The sequence below is a fragment of the Cyprinodon tularosa genome, unplaced genomic scaffold, assembly GCF_016077235.1.
Source record: "Cyprinodon tularosa strain WSP-4 unplaced genomic scaffold, ASM1607723v1 ctg178, whole genome shotgun sequence".
NCBI lineage: Eukaryota > Metazoa > Chordata > Actinopteri > Cyprinodontiformes > Cyprinodontidae > Cyprinodon > Cyprinodon tularosa.
The window spans coordinates 143018-166224 of NW_024038597.1; the positions used below are offsets into that span (position 1 = coordinate 143018).

At 38.8% G+C, this 23207-nt stretch overlaps 1 protein-coding gene across 1 annotated transcript in view; it reads right to left on the reverse strand.

Annotated features, from left to right (window-relative positions):
- LOC119781506 (citron Rho-interacting kinase) overlaps window positions 1-23207 on the reverse strand; it is a 181196-nt gene that overhangs the window by 60354 nt on the left and 97635 nt on the right. The window contains 7 exon segments of the mRNA XM_038281998.1: window positions 2201-2432; window positions 2523-2630; window positions 2827-2967; window positions 3069-3173; window positions 3260-3395; window positions 3761-3954; window positions 18065-18262. Coding sequence (XP_038137926.1) covers window positions 2201-2432; window positions 2523-2630; window positions 2827-2967; window positions 3069-3173; window positions 3260-3395; window positions 3761-3954; window positions 18065-18262 — 1114 coding nt within the window.

Consider the following 23207-nt stretch of genomic DNA (forward strand, 5'->3'; position numbering starts at 1 on the left):
TAGTTGTTTTAATGGTTATAGAGTCAGATATGTGGCGGTAATGTTTGGTTTATCTAAAGGTTTTTATCTGTTACTGTGTAAATGAGTTTGGCTGTAATTTAAGGACAGATTCTAATATATCTGCAGGGTGGGGACTATAAATCTGATAGGATTTTTATCTTTTTATTGCTGTTTTGCACAATATGCTTAACTACGTATTTTTTGTTGTTGAATATTAGAGATTTTGCAGATATATTTTTTATAAATAAATTGTTTAGATTTACTTATATCTTTCTACCCCTTTTATAGAATAGAATAGAAAATCCCTTTATTGTCCCACAATGGGCAGATTTACAGCAGCAGAAAGATTATTGAAAATGGTCACACTAATGTGGACCTTAGAAAAATGTATAAGAATAACATAATAGGGAAGAGTTAAAATATAAACAATATAATCCTGTAAAGTGTTTTAACAATATCAATCTGGAGAATTAATAACCAATATGCAGCTATGGACATTTTTACAGTAATGGATATTTGAAAATAGCAGCAACATCAGAGATGTGCAAAATGACAGCAGCAGGTTATTTAACTGACTAAGGTTTCTATCATTACATTTGATTTTATTTGTTCCTGCTCCCGGTGGTTGGAGCCTTTATTCCACTCTGGATTCTTGTGAGTGTAGTCTTTGTTCACTTTAACTTTAAAAAAATAAATAAACAGTTTTGAAAACTTCTGTATTCATTCTTTTCCTGCTTTGTGTGTCAACGTTTGCGGTTGCTAAGCAACAGAGCATAGACGGTAAAACCCGCCGAAACTCTTCCGGTCTCCTTATTTTCAAGGACTTCGAAGGATCCAGTCTAGGTAGACCGCGTCCTTGGAGGACACGTCCTAGGTTTTCGAACAGAGCCCTGAGCTTTAAAACCTCTGTGTCACCTTCAATTTATACCCCAGGGAAACAAAATCTTAGAGATAGTTCCAAGGAAATAAATAAAAAAACAAAGTGTAAAATAAATAAAAAACTTTTTTTTGCAGGTATATATCGGTACTGCAAAAACTAACTAGATATAAATCAACTATTTTTAAATTTAGCTTATTAACCCTTGATTTGAGAAGGTAAATTTGGAACTGGAATTAGTTTTTTTACTCTTAGAATAAGATAATTAGATAATATGCACTAGAAATAAGACAATGCAATTATTCTTTCGTATTTTAAATGTAAACTGTCTTGCTCCATTGGCAAAGTGTCTCACTTACCTCCTCAATTCAAGAAAAATGCACTTATTTTAAGAAATAATTACTTATTTAGATTAACATTTTTGTACAGAGTGTTTACATTCACTGCAAAAAATCTGAATCTAGATAAGTCATTTTTTTCTTAAAATAAGTGCATTTGGTCTTGAATTGAGGAGGTAAAAGAAACATTTGCCAATGGAACAAGATAATTTACACTTAAAATAAGAAAACACAATTGAATCGTCTTATTTCAAGTGCATTTTATCTAATTATCTTATTTTAAGAGTAAAATTGCTCATTCCGTTGGCAAACCATCTCATTTACCTGCTCAAATTAAGGGTAAATACACTCAATTTAAGACGTGTTTTACTAATTTTTAGATAGTTTTTGCAGTGTTTATAGTAGCAGTTCCAATAGTTGACCTAACAGTGATTCTTCTTTAAATAGTTGGTTCTTTCCTCTGAGTAGAGTTGCTGAAATTAAAGGTTAGATTTTCCTAATCTGCAAAATGATGATACCAGAAAACACTGCAAAAGCAATCTAGAAATTAGTAAAACAATTAAGTGTATTTACCCTCTCTTTGAGTAGATACATAAGATGATTTGCCAATAGAATGAGTATTTTTACTTTAAAAATAAGATAATTAGAAATAATTGAAATAAGACAATGCAATTGTTTTTATCTGGTCAATTGCCTTCTTCCATTGGCAAAGTGTCTCAATTACCTCCTCAATTCAATAAGAAATGAGACGGCATGAAAATCAGAGTTACATTTTTGCAGTGAAACTGTTAATCTATGGAACATTTTTATCAGGAATGTTAACAAACATGACCAGCTCTGTGTCTGCTGAGTCTAAACTAAACTTCTGTGACCAGTTAGTCAACCTCTGTTTGTCTGAATCCTGTAGGCTGTAAAAATGTCAGACATCCAGTAGTTTACTGACTGATAATATTCAGATCTCTACACTACTGTAGGTCAATCCCACCTTCTTCCCTCAGAGATCGCAGCTCCGCTCTCATTTTCTGCAGAGCATCTTCCAGCTCAGAGCATCGAGTGCGCTCTTTATCCAGAGCCGCCTTCATGTCGCTGTACTGCAGAGGTACGGGCTGGATGGGGGGCACGGGGGACACCTGGCCTTGACCCTGACTCTGACCCTGCGCCTGAGCCTGAGCTGCCATGGCTGCTATCAGGTCCTCTCGCCGTCGTCCAAACAGGCCCTGAGGGACACAAAGCAAGCAGAGAAAAAGAGTGGAGAGCGGCTCTGGAAGCGCTCAGCGTCTCTGACCTGGAATGTTAATCCGTCTTACTTTTTTCTTCTTGGAGCCTCCATGGGCCTGGGACTGGAGGAAGTCTATGAGCTTGGTCTGCTGGGTGATGGTTCCCTCCATTTTCACCTTCTCATGAGAGTATACCGCCTGCAGGTGGAGCTAAGTGAACATCACTACTGCCATGAATTTCTCCTCAAGTACTTCACTTCACACAGAGGGGACACCGAGACATGGGGACGGGTGGACAGAGAGGGGACTGTGTCACGTTTGAACCAGGTTAATGTGGGGGGAGCTGATTTCAACATGAAGGCTTTATCTGCATGCACATGCCGAGCAGAAGCACCTGGATGTTCTCCAGCTGGTACTCCAGGTCCGTCCGCTCGGTTTTCAGTAAGTCGGTCTGATCCAAAGCGTCCTGCAGCCCCTGCGTCAGCCGGAATATATGAGTCTTCTGGGCGTCCAGCTGCTGCTGCAGCTTCTCTTGCTGTGGAGAGAAAAACAGGCCGTTTAAATCACCATCTGAGCGCCGAGCCTTGGGTTGATTTTAAAGGTGAGTCATGAACATCAGAAACGGGGGAACCGAACTTCTTCCAGCAGCCTCTGCTTCACGTCCCGCTCGCTCTCCAGCTTCTGCTGCAGACTGCGGGCGTTCATCTCCAGCATGGAGTGCTTCTTCTCCAAATCGTTCAGCTGAGGAACACAAGAGATGCGGCCGACTTTAGAAACAAACAGGACGAACAGCCAAAAGGTTTCTTTCATTGTGCGGGAAAGCTCACAGTGTCTGCCAGGCTCTCGGCTTTGAGTTTCTGGTCCTTGAGGGCCTGCTGCAGGACCAGGATCTCAGCTTTGTGCTCTTTGACGGCTTGCTCCACAGCCTGACGGGACTCAGAGCAACGCTGCTCGGTACGGAGCCTGACAGGCAGAGAAAAACCTTCATCTTTAAGGTGTTTTCATCATATCTGTGGTCATACATGGCTTTTATTTACTCATCTGTTTGAGTAGGAGCAAACAGGAACTAACTTTTTACTGAACCAGAGGTTTTTTGTTTTCTTCCCTGCCAGTAAAAACAGAAAATAACTTTCCTAAAATAAATCAGGACAACCAGGAGAAGACGCCCTGTTTGTTCCGTCTCTGTGTAGGTGGAACTAGCATTAATAATAACATCTACTGAGAAATAAAATGTGTTTTTTTTCTTTAAAAACAGTGAGGCCTCCGTCCTGTTTGTGGGTAAACAGCCCCTCAGTTATCAGCCGTACACTGAGGCGGCAGGCTGTCACCTGTTCTGTTTCTCAGTGTCCAGCAGCCTCTGGACCTCCCTGGTCCTCCTCTCAGCCTGGTTCTTCTCGTCCTCCAGCGTGGACCTCCAGGCCTCCCATTGTCTCTCCTTCTCCAGCAGCTCATCGTTCAGGCTCTCCAGCTCCACCACCTGTTCCTCCAGCATGGTGCACGTGGTCTTCAGAGTCTCAAGGTTCTGTTCACATCAGAAATATAACCGTTAGCCGATGGTGTTTGGCAATAAATCTACTCTGTTAAACAACATATATCAGCAGAAGTTCAGCTTGAATGCAGTAAATGAGAAATATGAGAAAGAGTTTGTTTATGTAGTTGCACAGCTGTAAGCTGGTTAGCTTGGGGGTCATGATTTTGGCACTGATGGCCGTCTTGATCATTTCATTCACCTGTCTTGCCCTGTTTCTCATTACTGCTCATCTGATCCACCTGCTCCTGCTTCTCTTTAAAGGTATACTATGCAACCGGTGTTGATCTTCCAGCGAGGCTCCCCCCAGTGGGCGAAAGTAAAAGTGCACTGTCGTAAATATGCTCAGCTGTTCTCCTGGTTTCTCCGTCAAGCCAGGCGCGGTTGTTTTGAGCTTAGCAGACAGGCGAACGCAACGAATCACCATACATTTCATACATTATTTGTTATGCATGTGTCTAAATAACAAAGATTGTAGTTAGCCAAGTTCTTGCCGTAAAACAAGACCGACTCTCGCGATGCACGAGACTTCTGAGCTTGTGGGTGCGGGCCGAGGGCTCCTGCAATTGCAAGTACGGTATTTCTCCCACAGACCACCAGGGCGGCCGAGAAAACCTTTGTTACACCTGAAATGACTCATTTAATCATCCAAAATGTTACGGAACACATTAATTAACTGAAAAATGTTGCATAGTGTGCCTTTAAACTCCTTGGTCCCAGCCATCAATGCCAGATTATTCTTGAGCCTGGTGTTGAGAGTTCTCTAGCGTTTCTAAAGTGTTCTGATTGCCTGGTCCTGATATGTTTTTGTATTTAGACCTTTGAGCCTGCCTATCCCTGTCTGATCTGTTTGCCTGTCTTTAGACTCCTGTTGGATTCTTCTGTGGACTGAACCTGGATCTGCCTACTTCCTTGCTTCATCAGCTCAGATCCGACCTCCTGTCAGCTCTGCAGCCTTCTAGGCTTCCGTCTGGAACTCTCTGGCAGCCTCCGCTGCGTCTGTTCGACCGGCTGGAATCATCCTCGGACTCTGGGCACAGACTGAACTGTCAAACCAGGTTAGTGACTCACGCATTCATAGTCATCCTCCGTCAGATTAACGTTGTCATTAATTTGTGTTTCTCTCCTATAGACGTTCCTGCATCAGACGCTGCTGCAGCCGCTGCCACTGCTGATCCTTTAAATCTTCGTTTGAATAAATACATTTTAAGTGTTCCACTGTTTGTCTTGCCTGAATTCTGGGTCCTATATTCTGAGCTTCTGACAAACTCTGCTGCAATCAGGCAGTAGGCGAGGGACTCAGCTTTGATATGTGGGAGTTAAGAGACGGACGCTTCAGTGAGAAGATACTGAAGATCAACCCGGTCTCATGGCCCTGAAATGCTGTGTAGTTTTACGGGAGTGAAAACTTTCCATACAAACTCTTCAAGGCAGAGTTTCTCTTTGATGGCGCAGTGCGACTTCTCTGTTAAATTAATATTTATATCTTCCTTTAACTCAAAGGTAATTAGATTCTTAAAGTTTTTTTTTTTTCACTACATTGAATAAAAATAGAATAGAATAGTAATATCATATAATATGTCACATTATGTTCTATACTATACTATGATAGGATATTATATTACTTTATATTATATTATATTATGCTATTTTAAATTAAATTGTATGATAATATAATATAACATTTTATGGTATTGTATAATATTATATTATATTGGTTAATGTCATCCATATGGGGTGATAATTGCTCAGGGATGAATTAGTTTTATTGATGTAGAGTAAAAGTAAAAAACTCTGGGACTCTTGGACTTTATAAATTGCAATACAACTAAAAATATCTACTATTAGATTAAATCATATGGTGTTAATATATAACAAATTATGTTAATTTATATTGGATTAAGTTGGAATGTTACATATTATATAACAGTCTAACTATAAACCTATGAGGACATCAGACATCAGTGTTCCATCAGACAGCTGATCCTAAACGCTGCTGCCTGTGTTCTCACTAGAGCTGAGAAAGTATAGCACATCAGTTTGAAGTCCTTCCACTGGCTCCCTGTAGCTCAGAGAATAGACTTTAAAATCCTTCTGTTAGTCTAGAAATCACTGAATAGAACATAACAGATCTGGGCAGTGTCCTAGGGCCCCAAGTTCCTGGGGGCCCCATAAAACTCTATTTACATTATTATGTTTTTGATAAAATTCCTTTGGCTAAAATGCCATCAGAACGCTGATAATATTAAGTGTGTCTCAGCCCCCCCCCCTTCAGTGTCCACCATATTGGATCAGTCCATTTGCTGCACATGTTCAGAAAGGTCCAAACAGACAGCAGCAAACCATTTGAAAACAAACCATGCAAAGAGCAGTGTTGCCAACTTAGCGCTTTAGTCGCTATATTTAGCCACTTTTCAGACCCCTCTAGCACTTTGATTTCTAAAAAGCTCCTAGCGCCAAATCTAGTGACTTTTTTCTGCTACTGGAGACTTTGGAGACAACATCTAAAAGCAGCGAACTCTGCTCTCCAGAGCGAGTAGATTGGTAACCCCGCCTCCTTCTCTCCTCTATCTTGTCTGCTGTCATAATTCATGCAGCTATTATTTCATCCAAATGAAAAATGGAGAACAGATAAGCAGATCATGGCTTGTCTACAGTGAAAAGAAGGACTGGGTTATTTACTTTGGCCTTTTTGGAAACACAGGAAGGAGCAATCAGCTAAGTGAGCTTAGTGCTTGGAAAAAATCTTTCATTCCTTTAGAGACAGCATGGAAAGTCAGCTGAGTACAAAACATAGAGAGGAAAACAAGAAGAAAAGGGACAAGAAGAGAGGGACACAACCTAGAACAGATAATGGATGTCTATTCTATTAACATTTCTGTATCTGTGTAATGGGTCTGTTTTATGTGTTGTCTGCTCAATTCAGAGGTCCCCATGCTGGTTTTTGCCTAAGGCCTCAAATTTCCTAAATCGGCCCCTGTATGCTGGAATTGGATACCATTAAACCTGAATGCTTTCATTTCCTGGTGTCCAAAAGAGACATGCTTTAAATACTGTACGAAGGAAAGGAAGCATTACAAAGTGTTAAAAGCTTTCTCAGCTTTTTGGAAGGACTTATAGTCCTGGAAGGCAGAAATGGAAATGGAGATACATTAACAATTAAAAGAAACTATACCTGAAAAACAAAGTATTTTTGAGTTTATACATATAAATATGAGCTTCCACATAGTGGAACACACTTGGATCATCGAATGCTTGGAGCTATACAACATCAACAGGACTCTAAGAACCTTCATTGCAAACTCAGTGAGGTTGTCGAAAACTACCCTTGAAGCCAATGGCAGGATACTTGCACAAGTCTCCATCAAATGTGGCATATAATAAGGAGATGCGCTGTCCCCACTGCTGTTCTGCATAGGCCTGAACCCCCTCAGCCAAATAATCAACAAGACTGGCTACGGGTACCGACTCAGGAACAGGGCCACCATCAGTCACCTCCTCTACATGGATGGCATCAAGGTGTATGTTAAGAATGAGCGAGACATTGACTCACTGATCCATACCACCTGGATCTACAGCACAGACATTTGGATGTGATTCGGACTAGAGAAGTGTGGCTGGATGGTAGCTAAGAGAGGAAAGGTAGTCCACAGACAGGGGGTCTCACTCCCAGAAGCAACAATAGCAGACATTGAAGACAGCTACAAGTACCTTGGAATCCCACAAGCAAAAGGCAACTTCGAAGAGTTCCGTAAAAATTCAAAAAATATCCACTGGACTTGGTTTTCAAGATTTGAAGACGTTTCGCCACCTCTCCAGGAAGCTTTCTCAATTCAAATGTTCCTTCCTGGAGAGGTGGCGAAACGTCTTCAAATCTTGAAAACCAAGTCCAGTGGATATTTTTTGATTTTTTACGGAATGACTATGACCTGGATGACTGAGAACCTTCATCAGCAACTTTGAAAAGGTAACAAGGAAAGCAGCTATGGCCAAATTCCTCCAACGGGTAACGGAGGTCCTAAGGAGCCATCTCAATGGCAAGAATAAGTCTCGGACAATAAATAGCTACGCTCTACCAGTAATCAGATACTAAGCAGGATTAATAAGCTTGCCAAAGGAGGAGGTACAGGCCACAGATATTAAGACACGAAAGCTCTTAACCACGGAATGTACCACCCCAAATCCAGCACCCTGAGACTGTACGCCAACTGTAAGGAAGGAGGCTGAGGACTAATGAGGGTAAGAGCCACTATCCAGGAAGAAAAATCCAAGATCCATAAGTACATCAAGGACAAGGTTCCAACAGGCGACATCCTCACTGAATGTCTCAGACAATGGGGAGCAGACGATGAGGTGCCAGAGACCCCGTCATGGAAGGGTAAGACCCTACATGGGATGTACAACCGGAACATAATCGAAGTGGCAGATATCAGGAAATCCTACCAATGGCTAGACAAAGCCGGACAGAAGGACAGCACAGATACACTCATCATGGCTGCACAGGTGCAGGCCCTAAGCACCAGAGCAACAGAGGTAAAGATCTACCACACCAGACAAGACCCCAGGTGCAGACTGTCCAAAGAGGCCCCTGAGACAATCTAGCACATAACTGCAGGGTGCAAGATACTGGCAGGGAAAGCTTACATGGAGCGCCACAACCAAGTGGCTGGAATAGAATACAGGAACATCTGTGCAGGGTAACGGCTGGAAACCCCAAGGTCAAAGTGGAAAACACCTCCAAAGGTGGTAGAAAATGATCAAGCCAAGATCCTGTAGGACTTCCAAATACAGACGGACCGAATGGTAACGGCAAACCAACCGGACATTGTGGTGGCAGACAAAAAGCAGAGGAAAGCTGTTGTGGTTGCCATAACAATACCAAGAAATTGCAACATCAGGAAAAAAGAACATGAGAAACTAGAGAAATACCAGCGGCTCAGAGAAGAGCTGGAGAAAACCTGAAAGGTCAAGGAATCAGTGGTACCAGTGGTAATTGGGGCCCTCGGGGCAGTGACCCCCAAACAGGAGGTTCAGAAGAGTGCAGTTCTAGGAACAGCAGAGATACTGGCAGAACCCTCATGCTCCCAGGTCTCTGGTAGAGGATCCGAGCTTGGAGGAAGGGTGAGGAATATATATCTATATCTATATATATGTATATAAATACATGTGGATAAGTGTCTCCAAATAAGCAACTTAATCTGATGGATGTTTGGGACCCTCATTTTACGTCTTACGGCTCATCGCTTCAGACAAAGAGCTGGAAGACAAATATAGCCTCTGCTTTTGCAGCAGCAGCACCACGACCCTCTGAAGTCCAACGCTTCCACAGCCGACACGACCTGGGAGTGATGGGGATGACACATCCCTCCCACACGCCACCCCGTCCCTCGTCTATGACTTCCATCACTGGTTACACAACCGGCAGGGCTGAGAGCGCTGCTGGACACCCACACACACATCCTCCCACAGGGCCAGCGCTCAGATCGCGCTGCCTCCTCTCCGTTTCACTCCTTCTCTTCACAGCCAGTAGAAAACAAATCAAAACTAAAATAACATGAGACTTTCAGAGGCTTGTTTTATACTTGACCCTGTTAGAGACGCTGGTGTTCAGGTTAGCCGTGGATGATGAAGGTGAAGAAGGCCTGGAGTCTGGATGTGGGAATGAAACCTGAACCAGACTGCTACGGTTTTTACTATAAACCCTCTAATTCTGGTGTCTGTTATTACAAACAGAAATCCAAAGCTACAACAATGTTGGCCAAATAATGAGATCAAGGAGCGGCAGAGATGACTGCTGTTTGCTTGAACAAAGCCTCACACATCCATGGTGTTACAGCGAAAGGAAAACTGTTGTTGTGTTGTTGGTCCATGTCAACATTTCAAATGCTTTTCTCTTTCTTCACATCCTCATGCCAGTTCTCCAACACTGAACCAGTTTCATCCTCATGTAGTCAGACTGTTTGGATGTTAACATCTGCCAGCATGTGGAGTGTTGGCCCGGTGGTTAGAGCAGTGCGCTTGTGCTCTAAGAATGTTGCAATTACCCGGCATGATCCCCAAAGCCTGCACTCTGGGTCCCTGAGCAAGACCCTTTATCCCGCACTGCTCCTCAGGCAGTGTGGGATCAATAAAGTTCAAATAAGGAGGGGTGGCGGCCTAGTGGTAAGAGCATAGAGCTTTGAATCCTGAAGTTTTGAGTTCGAGCCCCACTCCCACAGACTGCCACTCTGGGTCCCTGAGCAAGACCCTTAACCCCCACTGCTCCCCAAGGGGATGAGTTAATTACATTGCTCTGTACTTGTGACAGTGTAATGACAATTAAAAGCTGGGGAAAAAATAAAAAAAATGTGCTGATGTACCTGCTTCCTCCATGATGCCTTGCAGCATCCAATCTAACCTCACCTAAACCTGCTCCATGATGCAATGTACAACAATTCAACTGCTCTGAATTTTTCCAAACAAGGTTGCCACTAGAGACTGACACGGGAGTGGATTTTCACTCCTGTCTCATCCCACTCCCACAGAAAAAAATTGTGTCCCGTTCCGATCCCGGGCCAGAGTAGAAATCTAAATCTTGTCCCATCCCACTCCTGGCGAAATTACTCCCACTCCCTTTCTTGTTTCTTTTTTTGAGCGCGGGTGAAAAACTCAGAGCGGAAGCACTGTTGGTTTTTGGGTCGTGTAGTTTTTTTGGCTCGCATTATAGTGTAGGCTTAAAGGAAAAAAAATACAAAATGGCGGCGCCGCGCCAGTACTGGATTTTTTTTCTTTCTATGTTATTTTATTTTTTGGTATTGATCCTAGTTTTTTTTAGTTACTATTGGTTTGCTCCCGCTCCCGTCTGCTCCCGTTAACGTTTAATCCTGTACCGTCCCAATCACGTGATCGTTACTAATACTGACTCCCATCCCAGGGGAATCCCACGGGATTCCCGGAAAAATGTCAGTCTCTAGTTGCCACTAGGGTTGGGCCAATAATCGCAATAGCAATATAATCGCAATTTAGAAAGACGCTATTTTCAAATCACAGAGGTGCTTAAAGGAGAATTCCAGTTTTTAACACTTTTAGCCCATTTTCTGTAGTGTCCAGGATGAAATCGAATGATCGACACCAACATTTTGACAATTGGTCCTGTCTCTGCTATTTGGCTCATGCAGAATCCCCCCCTGGCTGCTTCAGAATGGCTTCCATAGTGCATGTCCGATAATGTCCTTAAAACAACCTTAAACGTTCTTTTTTTTAAATATGCTACTCACCGTGTCGTCAGCGCTGTTCAATGACGTTCCAAAAAAACTTTCGTAAAGAAAAAACGTTCCTGTAGTGTTTTATTTAGCATTTTGTAAATCCCATTGAGTTCTGTTGGAATAGTCAATATTCCCCTGCCACCGGAAACGGAAATGGGGCCTGTTTACACAGTTGTAGTCTTTTCGCTTCACTCTGTGTACTCCGACGTCGAGGTGCTAACGTCTCTGTTAAACACTTTAAAAAACTCTGAAAATGGAATACGAAAGGTGGATTCTTGATTCTTGATGTCCCGGGAAATACGGACGTTTGGTCACCCTACAGTAAAGTCCTGCAACACTGAACTCAGGACAAGCAGACTTTCGAGGTCATGAAAAAAACTGAAACCCTGGAGTAAAATATCAACATGGTCAATGTATTCTCAATATGAGTTCGTATGAAATCGTACGAAAAGTTATGCACCGCAATTTCGTACATTTTGGACGTTTTTTTCGTCGTATGCGCATGCGCATCTTACGCACCATTCAAGAACATAGAATATAAATTACAATTAGCCCTAACCCTGACCCTAACCCTAAGATATAAAACAGCAAGCAACGTAATTAGAGACATGAATAAGTGATTATTCGACTGTTTTTCCCAGTTTTACGTCCGTCCGCGGATCTGTTTTTTTTTTCTGTCTGCCAGCGCATGCGCACCGAGAAAAACGTCCAAAACGTACAAATTAGTGTGCATAACTTTTCGTACGATTTCATACGAACTGATAATGAGAATATGTTGACATGGTTTTGTTTAGTGAAGAGGAAAATCACACAAAAATTATAATCATAATGTTGATGGAAAATAATTTTGATTTTTGGCAAAATTGTTCATTCCTAGTCACCACTGCAGATTTCAAGGCCTTTTTTTGGACATTTGGGTGATAGATTAACACAGAGTGTTCCTGAAAAACTGCAGGATCTACTCACCAAACTACGACGGAACATCAGGGCCTGGATTTTTTTATTTTTATTTTATATGACAATAAAGTCAAACAAAACAGTCTTAATATTAAAAGAATAAAGTCATAAATTTATGAGCATAAAGTTGAACAATTACAAGAATGAAGCCATCGTACCACAACCCATTTCAGAAAGCAAGGTTTGAGCTGCGACCAGCATATGGCCGATATACGTATAAACGTTCTGATAATAATAATTTAATGCTGCTGTGCTAAGAGACTTAGTGTTTCCTTATTTATCAAACCGATGCTAAAGTATAACTTCACAAGATGCTCAACATTTCTCATTTAAGAAAAGACAGTGCTTTTGTAAGAACTTTCATAAATACAACTTTGTTCTTGGAATTCTTTGACTTTATTCCCATAAATTTACAACTTTTTTTTCATATTACGAGTTTATTCACATAAACTTCAATTTTATTCTTGTAATATTACAACTTTATTCTCAGATTATCAGTGTATTATACTTTACTTTATCATTATTATTACTATATGCAACTTTATTTTCATAATATTACGTCTTTATTTTCTTAATATTATGACTTTATTCTCAAAATATTATGACTTTATTCTCATAATGTTGCAACTTTTCTCGTAAAATTTACAATTTTATTCTCTTAATGTTAAACTTTATTTAATCCTGTTGAGACCTTATTCTCATATTCTCGACTTTATTCTTGTAATATTATGACTTCATTCTGATATTATGACTTTATTCTCATAATAAAATGACTTTATTCTCGTAAAGTTACAATTTTTTTCTCTCCATGTTGCGACTTTATTCCCATAATATTATGATTTTATTCTTATAATATTACGACTTTATTCTAGTAATGTTGAAACTTTATTTTCTTAATACTATGACTTTATTGTAATAATTATATGACTTTATTCTCATAATGTTACATTTTTATTTTTGTTATATTTATGACTTTATTCTCAAAATATTATAACTTTATTCTCATAATGTTGCGACTATTCTCGTAAATTTACCATTTTATTCTCTTAATGTTAAAATTTTATATGATCCTGTTGCAACTTTATTCTCATAATATTATGACTTTATTCTTGTAATATTATGACTGCATTCTGATATTATCTCTTTATTCTCATAATAATATAACATTATTCTCATAATTACATGACTTTATTTTTGTAAATTTACGATTTCGTAATGTTACAATTTTTTTCTCTCCATGTTTTGACTTTATTCCCATAATATTATGATTTTATTCTTATAATATTACGACTTTATTCTAGTAATTTTGAAACTTTATTTTCTTAATACTATGATTTATTGTAATAATTATATGACTTTATTCTCATAATATTACTGCTTTATAATATTACATTATTGTCATAATTGTCTCGTATTAGAAGAAAAGCTAAATCTCTAGCCTTGCCCTAAGGCTCAGCCAGTCAGTGGTAAGCTAAAAAGCTACAACAAAAGCTTTGATCACTTTGCAGGAAACAATTCTATAATAATAATAATTTGTGGTAATAAAGTGGTAAGCTGCCAAAGCAAGGTTGTCTTTACACATATAGCATTAATGAAAGGAGCAGTCAAAGGGCCTGTTGTAACTCTGGAGGCGCTGCAGAGACCCAAAGCTCAGGTTGTCTACAAACAACTATTAGTTCAGTCAGATGGCTCCTATATAAATGTTTACAGACTTCCCTGTTAGACAATGTTAAGTAAAAAAAAAAAGGAAAACTAATGTTAAAAATAGCCTGAACAAAAAAAAAAAGAAAACAGAAAAGCAAAGTTTTGTTTCCAGGGGACCTCTTACTGTGGGACACCACCCTAGGAAAGGAGGCTCCGTCTGAATTGTTCTAAAAGGAACCAAAAAACTGAAACCAAACATTTCTACCTGGTTGGTCTCTGAAAATGTTTCCTTTTCTTGGAAGGAAGTTAAATTAATCTGGGACACAAAGTTGAATAATTAACAAATATCATTTAATATTCAACAATGTTGGTTCAAAACATTCCTGCCCGCCTGGATGGCTTTAAAAACAAGTTCTTAAAAAGTGAAACTTTTGTCTTTAATATTATAAATTGGATTATTTACAAATTCACAGTAATTCCTTTATTTAATTTCTTCTTCTCTGCATATTTTTGTGTAATTCAATAGAGACGCTTCCTGTGTGATGTCATATCCTGGAATCTTATGTGAATGAGTTGTCATAGTGTGTGCTTTATGTTTGCCTGCAGGTCAGCTTTCTCCACCATCAGCAACAAGGAAGGAAGTAGGAAGAGGAAGCAGGTTTAGTTAGCATAGGAACCTTCTTACATTCCTCTAGAGATAAGGTTTCCCACAATCCTTTGCTTGACAGGAGTTAGAGGCACAAGGACTTTAAAGATAATACATTATTTTTCCATGTGCACTCCGTGTGACTCATTATGTTCACACCTTTGTATGTTTAGCGTTTTATATCAGAGAGCTTCAGCCGGTCGCCATGTTTGGGGAATAGTCTGTATGGCGTCTGGATTCAGCACAGCAGTGTGGAGCTCCTTTCCTAGCCTATTGACCCGTTAAAGCTGAAGAAACAGCAGGGAGGAGCAACCATTGAGGTATTTGGTTCGATCCGACAGCTTTTTTAATGAGTTGAAACACCTGAGTGGCTTTCTGAGATGCTGAGGACATGCATCTCACGAACAACCTGGAAGATGCCAACCTGGTAGGACAAACGTGACATTTGGTCTGATGACTGGATGCTGCCTTGGATCATAGCAGCAGTCTTTTTAAGTTAATGTTTAAAAGGAAAACCTGCTTGATAAATGTAGAAGTAAATCTACTTCTGATTTCGAAAAAACACATGTTTTATAAACCAGATTTATGTAAAATTATTTATGAAACTTAAAGGAAAAGTCTGCTTATATTCAGAATTCAAACTTCTGAAAGTATTTTAAATCGGAAATGATTCCATCCTGTTCAATAAATGAAAAGTGTTTTTAATTCAGAGTAATTTTCATTGTGCTCTACTGGAGGCATCCATGTTTGTCAAAGAACACTACTGCCACCTACTGGTTAGTGACGTCACAGTGCGGTATCGGCTGTTGATCAAGTCCCAGTGCTGTGTCTGGTGTTTGTCACAACGCGCTATTATCCAAGTCATCTTGAAAACATTCTTCTTCCAAATGTTGGCTACATATTACGGGTTTTTTCTCTGGCCAGAAGTTCGATGGCAAATCCTCCCTCTTCAAGTTGGCGATCCAACGACCAACCCGTCCGTGGAGGATCAGGAATCAGAAAGGTGGAATAACTCTTTTTTTTTCACTTTTACCCGATGTATTCCAGCATCCAGCTGCCATGCACGTGGGCATTGTCAGTTTCACTATAGCTCTGGTGAATTTCAATGGTGAAGTCCTCTGGAAATCTTCAATAATTGTTGTTGATTGCAGATGTGTCTAGTAGTTCCCATTGATTTAGCTTGTAAAGCGGGGAGAATGGCGCTAGGCTTACCGCACCGTGACGTCACTGCTGGAAGATGGCAGGAGGGAGGGGTTACTATATTTGGGCAAAAATGGCCGCTCCCAGACTCAGTGATCATGACGAAAATTGTTGTTTTATTTTTTTTTTTACTGGTTAACACTAAACTCATTAAATCACCGCAAACGTATTAGTTTTAGGCATAAATAATGATCTATTGATTATTCCCTGGTGACCGGACTTCTCCTTTAAATGTAGCATTCTGAGGTGTAAAAAGTAATTTTTTATTTTTTTTTTGAAGGTTATGAACCTGCAATAAATCTAAAGAGAAAGAAAGAAGATGGACGCAAAAGACAGAGTCATGTTTGGAAACTGGACAACAAGATTAAACCTACAGAGAGTCTGAAGGAGAACATTTTAGATCCAATCATTTTCAGGATTCAGAAAGGCCAAGACCATTGATCCTTAACCTTTACTGTCCAAAGAGCTGCTCCTGTCCTCCCTTTCTTTAGAAAAGACAACATAGAGTAATTATTGCACTGGAAGAAATCGAAATCTACATACTTTTTATTTTATTTTTTTAAGTGCATTTTTGACTGGATTGAGGCGGTAAAAGAGACATTTTGCCAATGGAACAAGACAATTTACACTTAAATAAGAAAACACAATTGCATTATCCTATTTCAAGTGCATATTATCTAATTATCTTTAGAGTAAAAATACTCATTCCATTGGCGAACTATCTAATTTACCTACTCAAATTAAGGGTAAGTACAATTATTTTAAGACATTTTTACTTATTTCTAGATTGTTTTTCCAGTGTAAGAGCCACTTAATGTCCAAAGAGCCACGGTGGCCTAGTTAAAGTCAAGACGTCCATTTTCTTTATAATTCCACCAGAGGTGTCAAGTAACGAAGTACAAATACTTCGTTACTGTACTTAATTACACTTTTTAGGCATCTATACTTTACTCCATTACTTATTTTTCTTCCTACTTCTGACTTCTACTCATTACATTTTCACACAAGTATCTTTAATAGTACTTTCTATTTCTTACATTTTTAAAACAAACGTTACTCGTTACTCTTGGCTTCGGTTTAATGTTTCTAAATCTTTATTTACCGTCATGTGCTCCATCCAATGCAGATCATTGGCTCCACCCACATCTAGTGAAAACTAGTGTGATTGGATGAGTCATAGAACGCAAACACTCATGTCTGAAATGTCTGAAAGGTCGGACACAGGCGAGAGCGTATCGGGAGACGGAGACCAACAAGACCTCCCTCATCCTTGGCCCTATCTGTAAGAATCTTTAGAAATAGTCGAACAATTTAGCTTTCAATTCATATAGCGGCATCTGGCTGGTTTTTTTTAAAGGTTACTTTATACTTTTATACTTTAAGTAGTTTTTGGAGCACATACTTTTTCACTTTTACTTGAGTAAAGAGGTCAAGTTGATACTTCAACTTTTACCAGAGTGTTTTTAAACTGCAGTATCTATACTTCTACTGAAGTAGCAAATGTGTGAACTTCTGACACCACTGAAAATAAGTTTTTCTTGCATTGAGGAGGTAAAATAGACATTTTGCCAATGGAACAAGACAATTTACATTTAAAATAACAAAAAACAACTGCATTGTCTCATTTTAAGTGCATATTATCTAATTATATTATGTTAAAAGCAGCAAATCATCTTATTTGCTGCTGAAATTAAGGGTGAATACACTTAAAATAAGAAATGTTGACTTAATTCTAGATTGTTTTTTAAGGGCACTGCAAAAAAGAAATAAATTTAAGTCAATTTTTTCAAGAATAAGTTTATTTTCCCTTGTTTTGAGTGGATACAACAATTTAACAATTTGTATTGTGACTTACATTTAAAGGAAGAAGAAACTACTCCATCACCTTATTTTAAGTGCATAATATTTCTTTATCTTTTTTTAAGGGTAGAAATCCTCATTCCGCTGGCCGATCATCTCAGATTACCGGTTCTATACTTCTACATCTATACTTATCATCTATACTTCTACTGAAGTAACGAATGTGGGAACTTTTGACACCACTGAATTCCACTAACCGGTGATAAAAAGGGAAGAATTTCAGTCTCTGTTTGAATGTAAGAGGCTGATGCATTATTTTTATTGCCTTTGGGCCTGAATATAGCTTTTTATTCTTGGTTTTATTCCGCTTAACATTTTTTAAACTACAATAAAAGAAAATCTACTAACTTCCTTTGCTGTCTGATCTGTCCTAAAACTGATAACTTGATTACTACAACTATTGATCATAGTTGTAAAATTGTGTCTTTGTAAGTCGCTTTGGATAAAAGCACCTGCTAAATGCATTAATATAAACGGACATAAAATGTGGTTAAAATGATCGTTTAACTGAAAGCGGTGCCTAATGGGATACGGTTGCTAAGAGACGGCGTACCTGTTTCTGGTTGTTGAGGTGCATTTCCCGGTCGGCCACCTCATGGCGCAGCCTGTCCACGTCCTGGCTGAGCTGCAGCCGATCCTCCCGCTCATCGGAGGCTTCGTCCAGCTGCTTGGACAGGTAGAAGTTCTGCCGGTTCAGCTCGGCGTTCTCCTGAGTGAGAGTGGTCAGCTGCTCCTCCAGGTCAGTGATCACCTGAACGCAGAGGGAAGAACTTAGATAAATGCTAAAATCATGTTTCTGGAAAGAGACTTTCCTGACTCTTTATTTCACAGATTCCATATAAAAGGACAATAACTGACCTCTGAACTTCCCTGACCTGCTCTGCTGTACCTTATGACTTTATGTCTGCAGAAGCCGTTCTCATTTAAGGTTTATTCATATTTTATTGCAACAAATAAACCTCTTAATGGTCAAACAAGTAACTTAACGTCTTACTGTAATTTTCAGGTATTGCAATTTTTTTTTGCTAGTTAAAAAAAAAAAAAACTTCTTTTACAAACAGGAAAACATTTTCTTGTGCATAATGGTGTGACAAAAGTCACTGTGTCCGATCTAATAACGATAGCGATCCACCTGGAATAATAGGGGAGCATCGATTGATGTAATGATCCTGAGATCGACAGCCGGCAGATAAACGGATCTCATCCATCGATCTCTCACTAAGCATCTTGTTTACATTAGAAATCAGAATCTTCTGTCTATAAAACGAGGTTTTAGAGTTTTGTTTATTTTAATCTAAAATAAATTGGTATCAGTCAAAACCAGAATCTGCATGTCTTTAGTCTTAGTCTTATAGATCTATAATCTTTGTAAAGATCGGTGATCGGCCACAAAACTGCAATCGGTGCAGCCCTACTAGAACAACCCAGTCTCATGGGAAAATGTACCCCCACTACGTTGGTCCACACTGCAAAACGTAGTGGAGGTACATTAATGGCCATTTTTTTGTGGTACTGTTACGTTTCTTCTGCCTATACGCTTTCTATTGTTTTACGTCCTAGTCACGTGACTTTCAAGATTCCAGCTGGGAGAAGAAAAAAAATATATAGATGGCCGACATTCGCTCATTTTTTTGTGGAAAGATTAATAACTTGACTTTGTTTTTGCATTAAAATGAGTTTTGATTACATTTCTAGTGAGAAATGTATAGTTTGTTGCCAGAATATTTACTCAGGGAATGTACATATTCACTTGCTTGTTCGTTTCTTGCAAAGATTTTTCAAGATAATGTGAAACTGAAACGTTTTGGTATAAACATGGCTGAGTTTTCTCTAACTTTTAGTGGGAAAATCAATAATTTCAATCAGTTTCTGCATTTAAATGGGTTTTGATTACATTTATAGCGAGAAGTGTAGGGTTTATTTACATAATATTTACTTAGTGAACATACATAATCACCCACTTGCTAGTTTTTGCTACGGTTTTTCGGATCTCGTCAGGATTATGTGAAATTGCAACGTTTTGGCTGCTACCCATCGCCTAGCATTTAGCTGCCGCCCCGATTCAACATCGAATTCTTTGTGATTTAACTCCATCTGACGGATCAAACCCTCGCCACTGCGTGCGTTGCGTCTGAGGTTGATTTTCAGATCAATGCATTACGTCGTGGCAAACGGGAGAAACTAATTAAACTAGTTAAAAAAAGGATAATGGGTTAAGATCGGATGTGTTTTATTTGGAAATCTACCGGATCCTTTGTGCATTTAACTTCCTGTTTGGTGCGATCTCATTGATGGATTTTGACCAGATTTTGACCAAAGAGGAACTCAAAAAAAATAAAATAAAAATTTAAATACACAACCAGCATATCTGGAATCAGTGACAGAGAGCGACTGGGACCAGAAGTTTATTAATTTCTCCCCATTGATTTCCATTCAAAATGTTTTCGCTCCCACCGGGCTCTAGGGAAGGGGCGGGCATACCGCCACCTACTGTTCATGAGTGTGTAGCAACATTGTTTTACATCTATTAAATTCTATTGTTTAATTTTGTATTCTGAAGATAAATCAATAATGCTTTCCTTAAACTATAAATATCTTTTATATTTCCTTTATTTCCCAATAATCCTTTAAGACTCCATTCTTGGCCTGTCCTCTTTTCAATTTCTTCCTTTCAGGTCCAGATGTTTTACAGTTCATCAATACGTGTTCTATATTTTCTATCTCTCCACATCCTTCACATTTATCATTATTTTTCCTCCCTATTAAGTATAAATTGTCATTTAAATAAGTATGACCTACTCTTAATCTGATCATTATTATTTCTTCCCTTCGGTTTCTCTCATTAATATTTCTATTTAATACTGACTTTTGTACTTTATGTAACCTTCTTCCTTTTTATCTTCATTCCACCTTTTTTGCCATTTTTCAATTTCTTTCCTCTTAATAAATGATTTTCCTTTCCCTAAAAGAATTGTAATTGTTATTTGTCTACTTTTCATTCCACCTAACTTTCCATTAATTAGCTTGAAAACAGCACTTTGTAGGCACCCAGTTTCTCTAACAATGGCCCTTTTTGGGTTACCCTCCATGCATTGGGTGTCAGTTCATTTTCTTAGGGTTGACCAGGCAGTACAATAATGTGCATGTGGCCAAAAACTAATAGGGATCAAATTCGGTTCAGAGTCAAGCTATTGGGATCAGGCTTCAGGTTCAATTTGCATATTTTCTTAGCCAAAACAAGGATTTGTTGGGCTACTGTAATTTTGAATTGAAAAACGTCCTGAATGGGAAGTCTTCAAACTTGAAAAACAAAGTCCAAAGTTTTTTTTTTTTTTTTGGAATGATTATGACGTGGATGTCTAAGAATCTTCACCAGCTTATCAGGGAAATGAATGCCCACAATGTCTATATTCTCCAAAAGAGAATAACAGAACAGACCTTCATGAGGCCCTTGTTAAAGCTATGCACATATTTATGCATCTATGCTCTTCAAATAACTTTCTGGTTCGACGCAACATTTACATTAAATGGGTTGAGAGGTTGTTCTTTACCTTTAAATACATAAAAGATTCCCAGATGACTGCCGATACAAACTCTCCCCTATAAAACCTAAAACTAATTCTTATAAGAGAGTAAAATCTGTATTAGTCTTCATTAAATGTAGCGTATTGCTGTAAATAATCGATTGCTTTATTTTTGGTGTCAGCTTTTGGTCAATATGCTAACCTTAAAAGGTCAAAGTGGGAAAATGTACCCCCACTACGGGTAGTAGTGGGGTAGTAGTAGAAAAATTAGCAATTAGAGGAGGCAATAACAATTACAATTCCTTTAGGGAAAGGGGAAGGAAAATCATTTATTAAGAGGAAAGAAATTGAAAAATGGCAAAAAAGGTGGAATGAAGATAAAAAGGAAGAAGGTTATATAAAGTACAAAAGTCAGTATTAAATAGAAATATTAATGAGAGAAACCGAAGGGAAGAAATAATAATGATCAGATTAAGAGTAGGTCATACTTATTTAAATGACAATTTATACTTAATAGGGAGGAAAAATAATGATAAATGTGAAGGATGTGGAGAGATAGAAAATGTAGACGTATTGATGAACTTTAAAACATCTGGACCTGAAAGGAAGAAATTGAAAAGAGGACAGGCCAAGAATGGAGTCTTAAAGGATTATTGGGAAATAAAGGAAATATAAAAGATATTTATAGATTAAGGAAAGCATTATTTATTTATCTTCAGAATACAAAATTAAAAAATAGAATTTAATAGATGTAAAACAATGTTGCTACACACTCATGAACAGTAGGTGGCGGTATGCCCGCCCCTTCCCTAGAGCCCGGTGGGATCGAAAACATTTTGAATGGAAATCAATGGGGAGAAATTAATAAACTTCTGGTCCCAGTCGCTCTCTGTCACTGATTCCAGATATGCTGGTTGTGTATTTAAATTTTTTTTTTTTTTTTGAGTTCCTCTTTGGTCAAAATCTGGTCAAAACCCATCAATGAGATCGCACCAAACAGGAAGTTAATTGCACAAAGGATCCGGTAGATTTCCAAATAAAACACATCCGATCTTAACCCATGATCCTTTTTTTAACTAGTTTAATTAGTTTCTCCCGTATGCCACGACGTAATGCATTGGTCTGAAAATCAACCTCAGACGCAACGCACGCAGTGGCGAGGGTTTGATCCGTCAGATGGAGTTAAATCACAAAGAATTCAATGTTGAATCGGGGCGGCAGCTAAATGCTAGGAGATGGGTAGCAGCCAAAACGTTGCAATTTCACATAATCCTGACGAGATCCGAAAAACCGTAGCAAAAACTAGCAAGCGGGTGATTATGTATGTTCACTAAGTAAATATTATGTAAATAAACCCTACACTTCTCGCTATAAATGTAATCAAAACCCATTTAAATGCAGAAACTGATTGAAATTATTGATTTTCCCACTAAAAGTTAGAGAAATCTCAGCCATGTTTATACCAAAATGTTACAGTTTCACATTATCTTGAAAAATCTTTGCAAGAAACGAACAAGCAAGTGAATATGTACATTCCCTGAGTAAATATTCTGGCAACAAACTATAAATTTCTTACTAGAAATGTAATCAAAACTCATTTTAATGCAAAAACAAACTCAAGTCATTAATCTTTCCACAAAAAAATGAGCGAATGTCGGCCATCTATATATTTTTTTTCTTCTCCCAGCTGGAATCTTGAAAGTCACGTGACTAGGACGTAAAACAATAGAAAGCGTATAGGCAGAAGAAATGTAACAGTACCACAAAAAAATGGCCATTAATGTACCTCCACTACGTTTTGCAGTGTGGACCAACGTAGTGGGGGTACATTTTCCCATGAGACTGGGTTGACTAGAACTACATAGTTGGTACCTTTAGGATCTTTATCATCTAAATCTGGAGGACATAGGGACCCCTATTTCATCATTCTGCTTCATTCTATCTCTATTCTCCCACTCTGCAGAATCTGTTAGTTCAATCTCTAACGTTCTGCTCTCTCTGCTTTTTCTCATAGTAGCTTCATCTGGTCTGTTCCTGTTTGGCTGTGACTCCATCCTGGAGAGAAATATCAGCTGTGCTGCTGCCATCAACACCTTTGTTTCTAGATGTTGGAGCTTGGCCTGTTTTCCAGTGTAGTCCTGTTTCTCTGACTGTGACTAACTGGATGTGCTC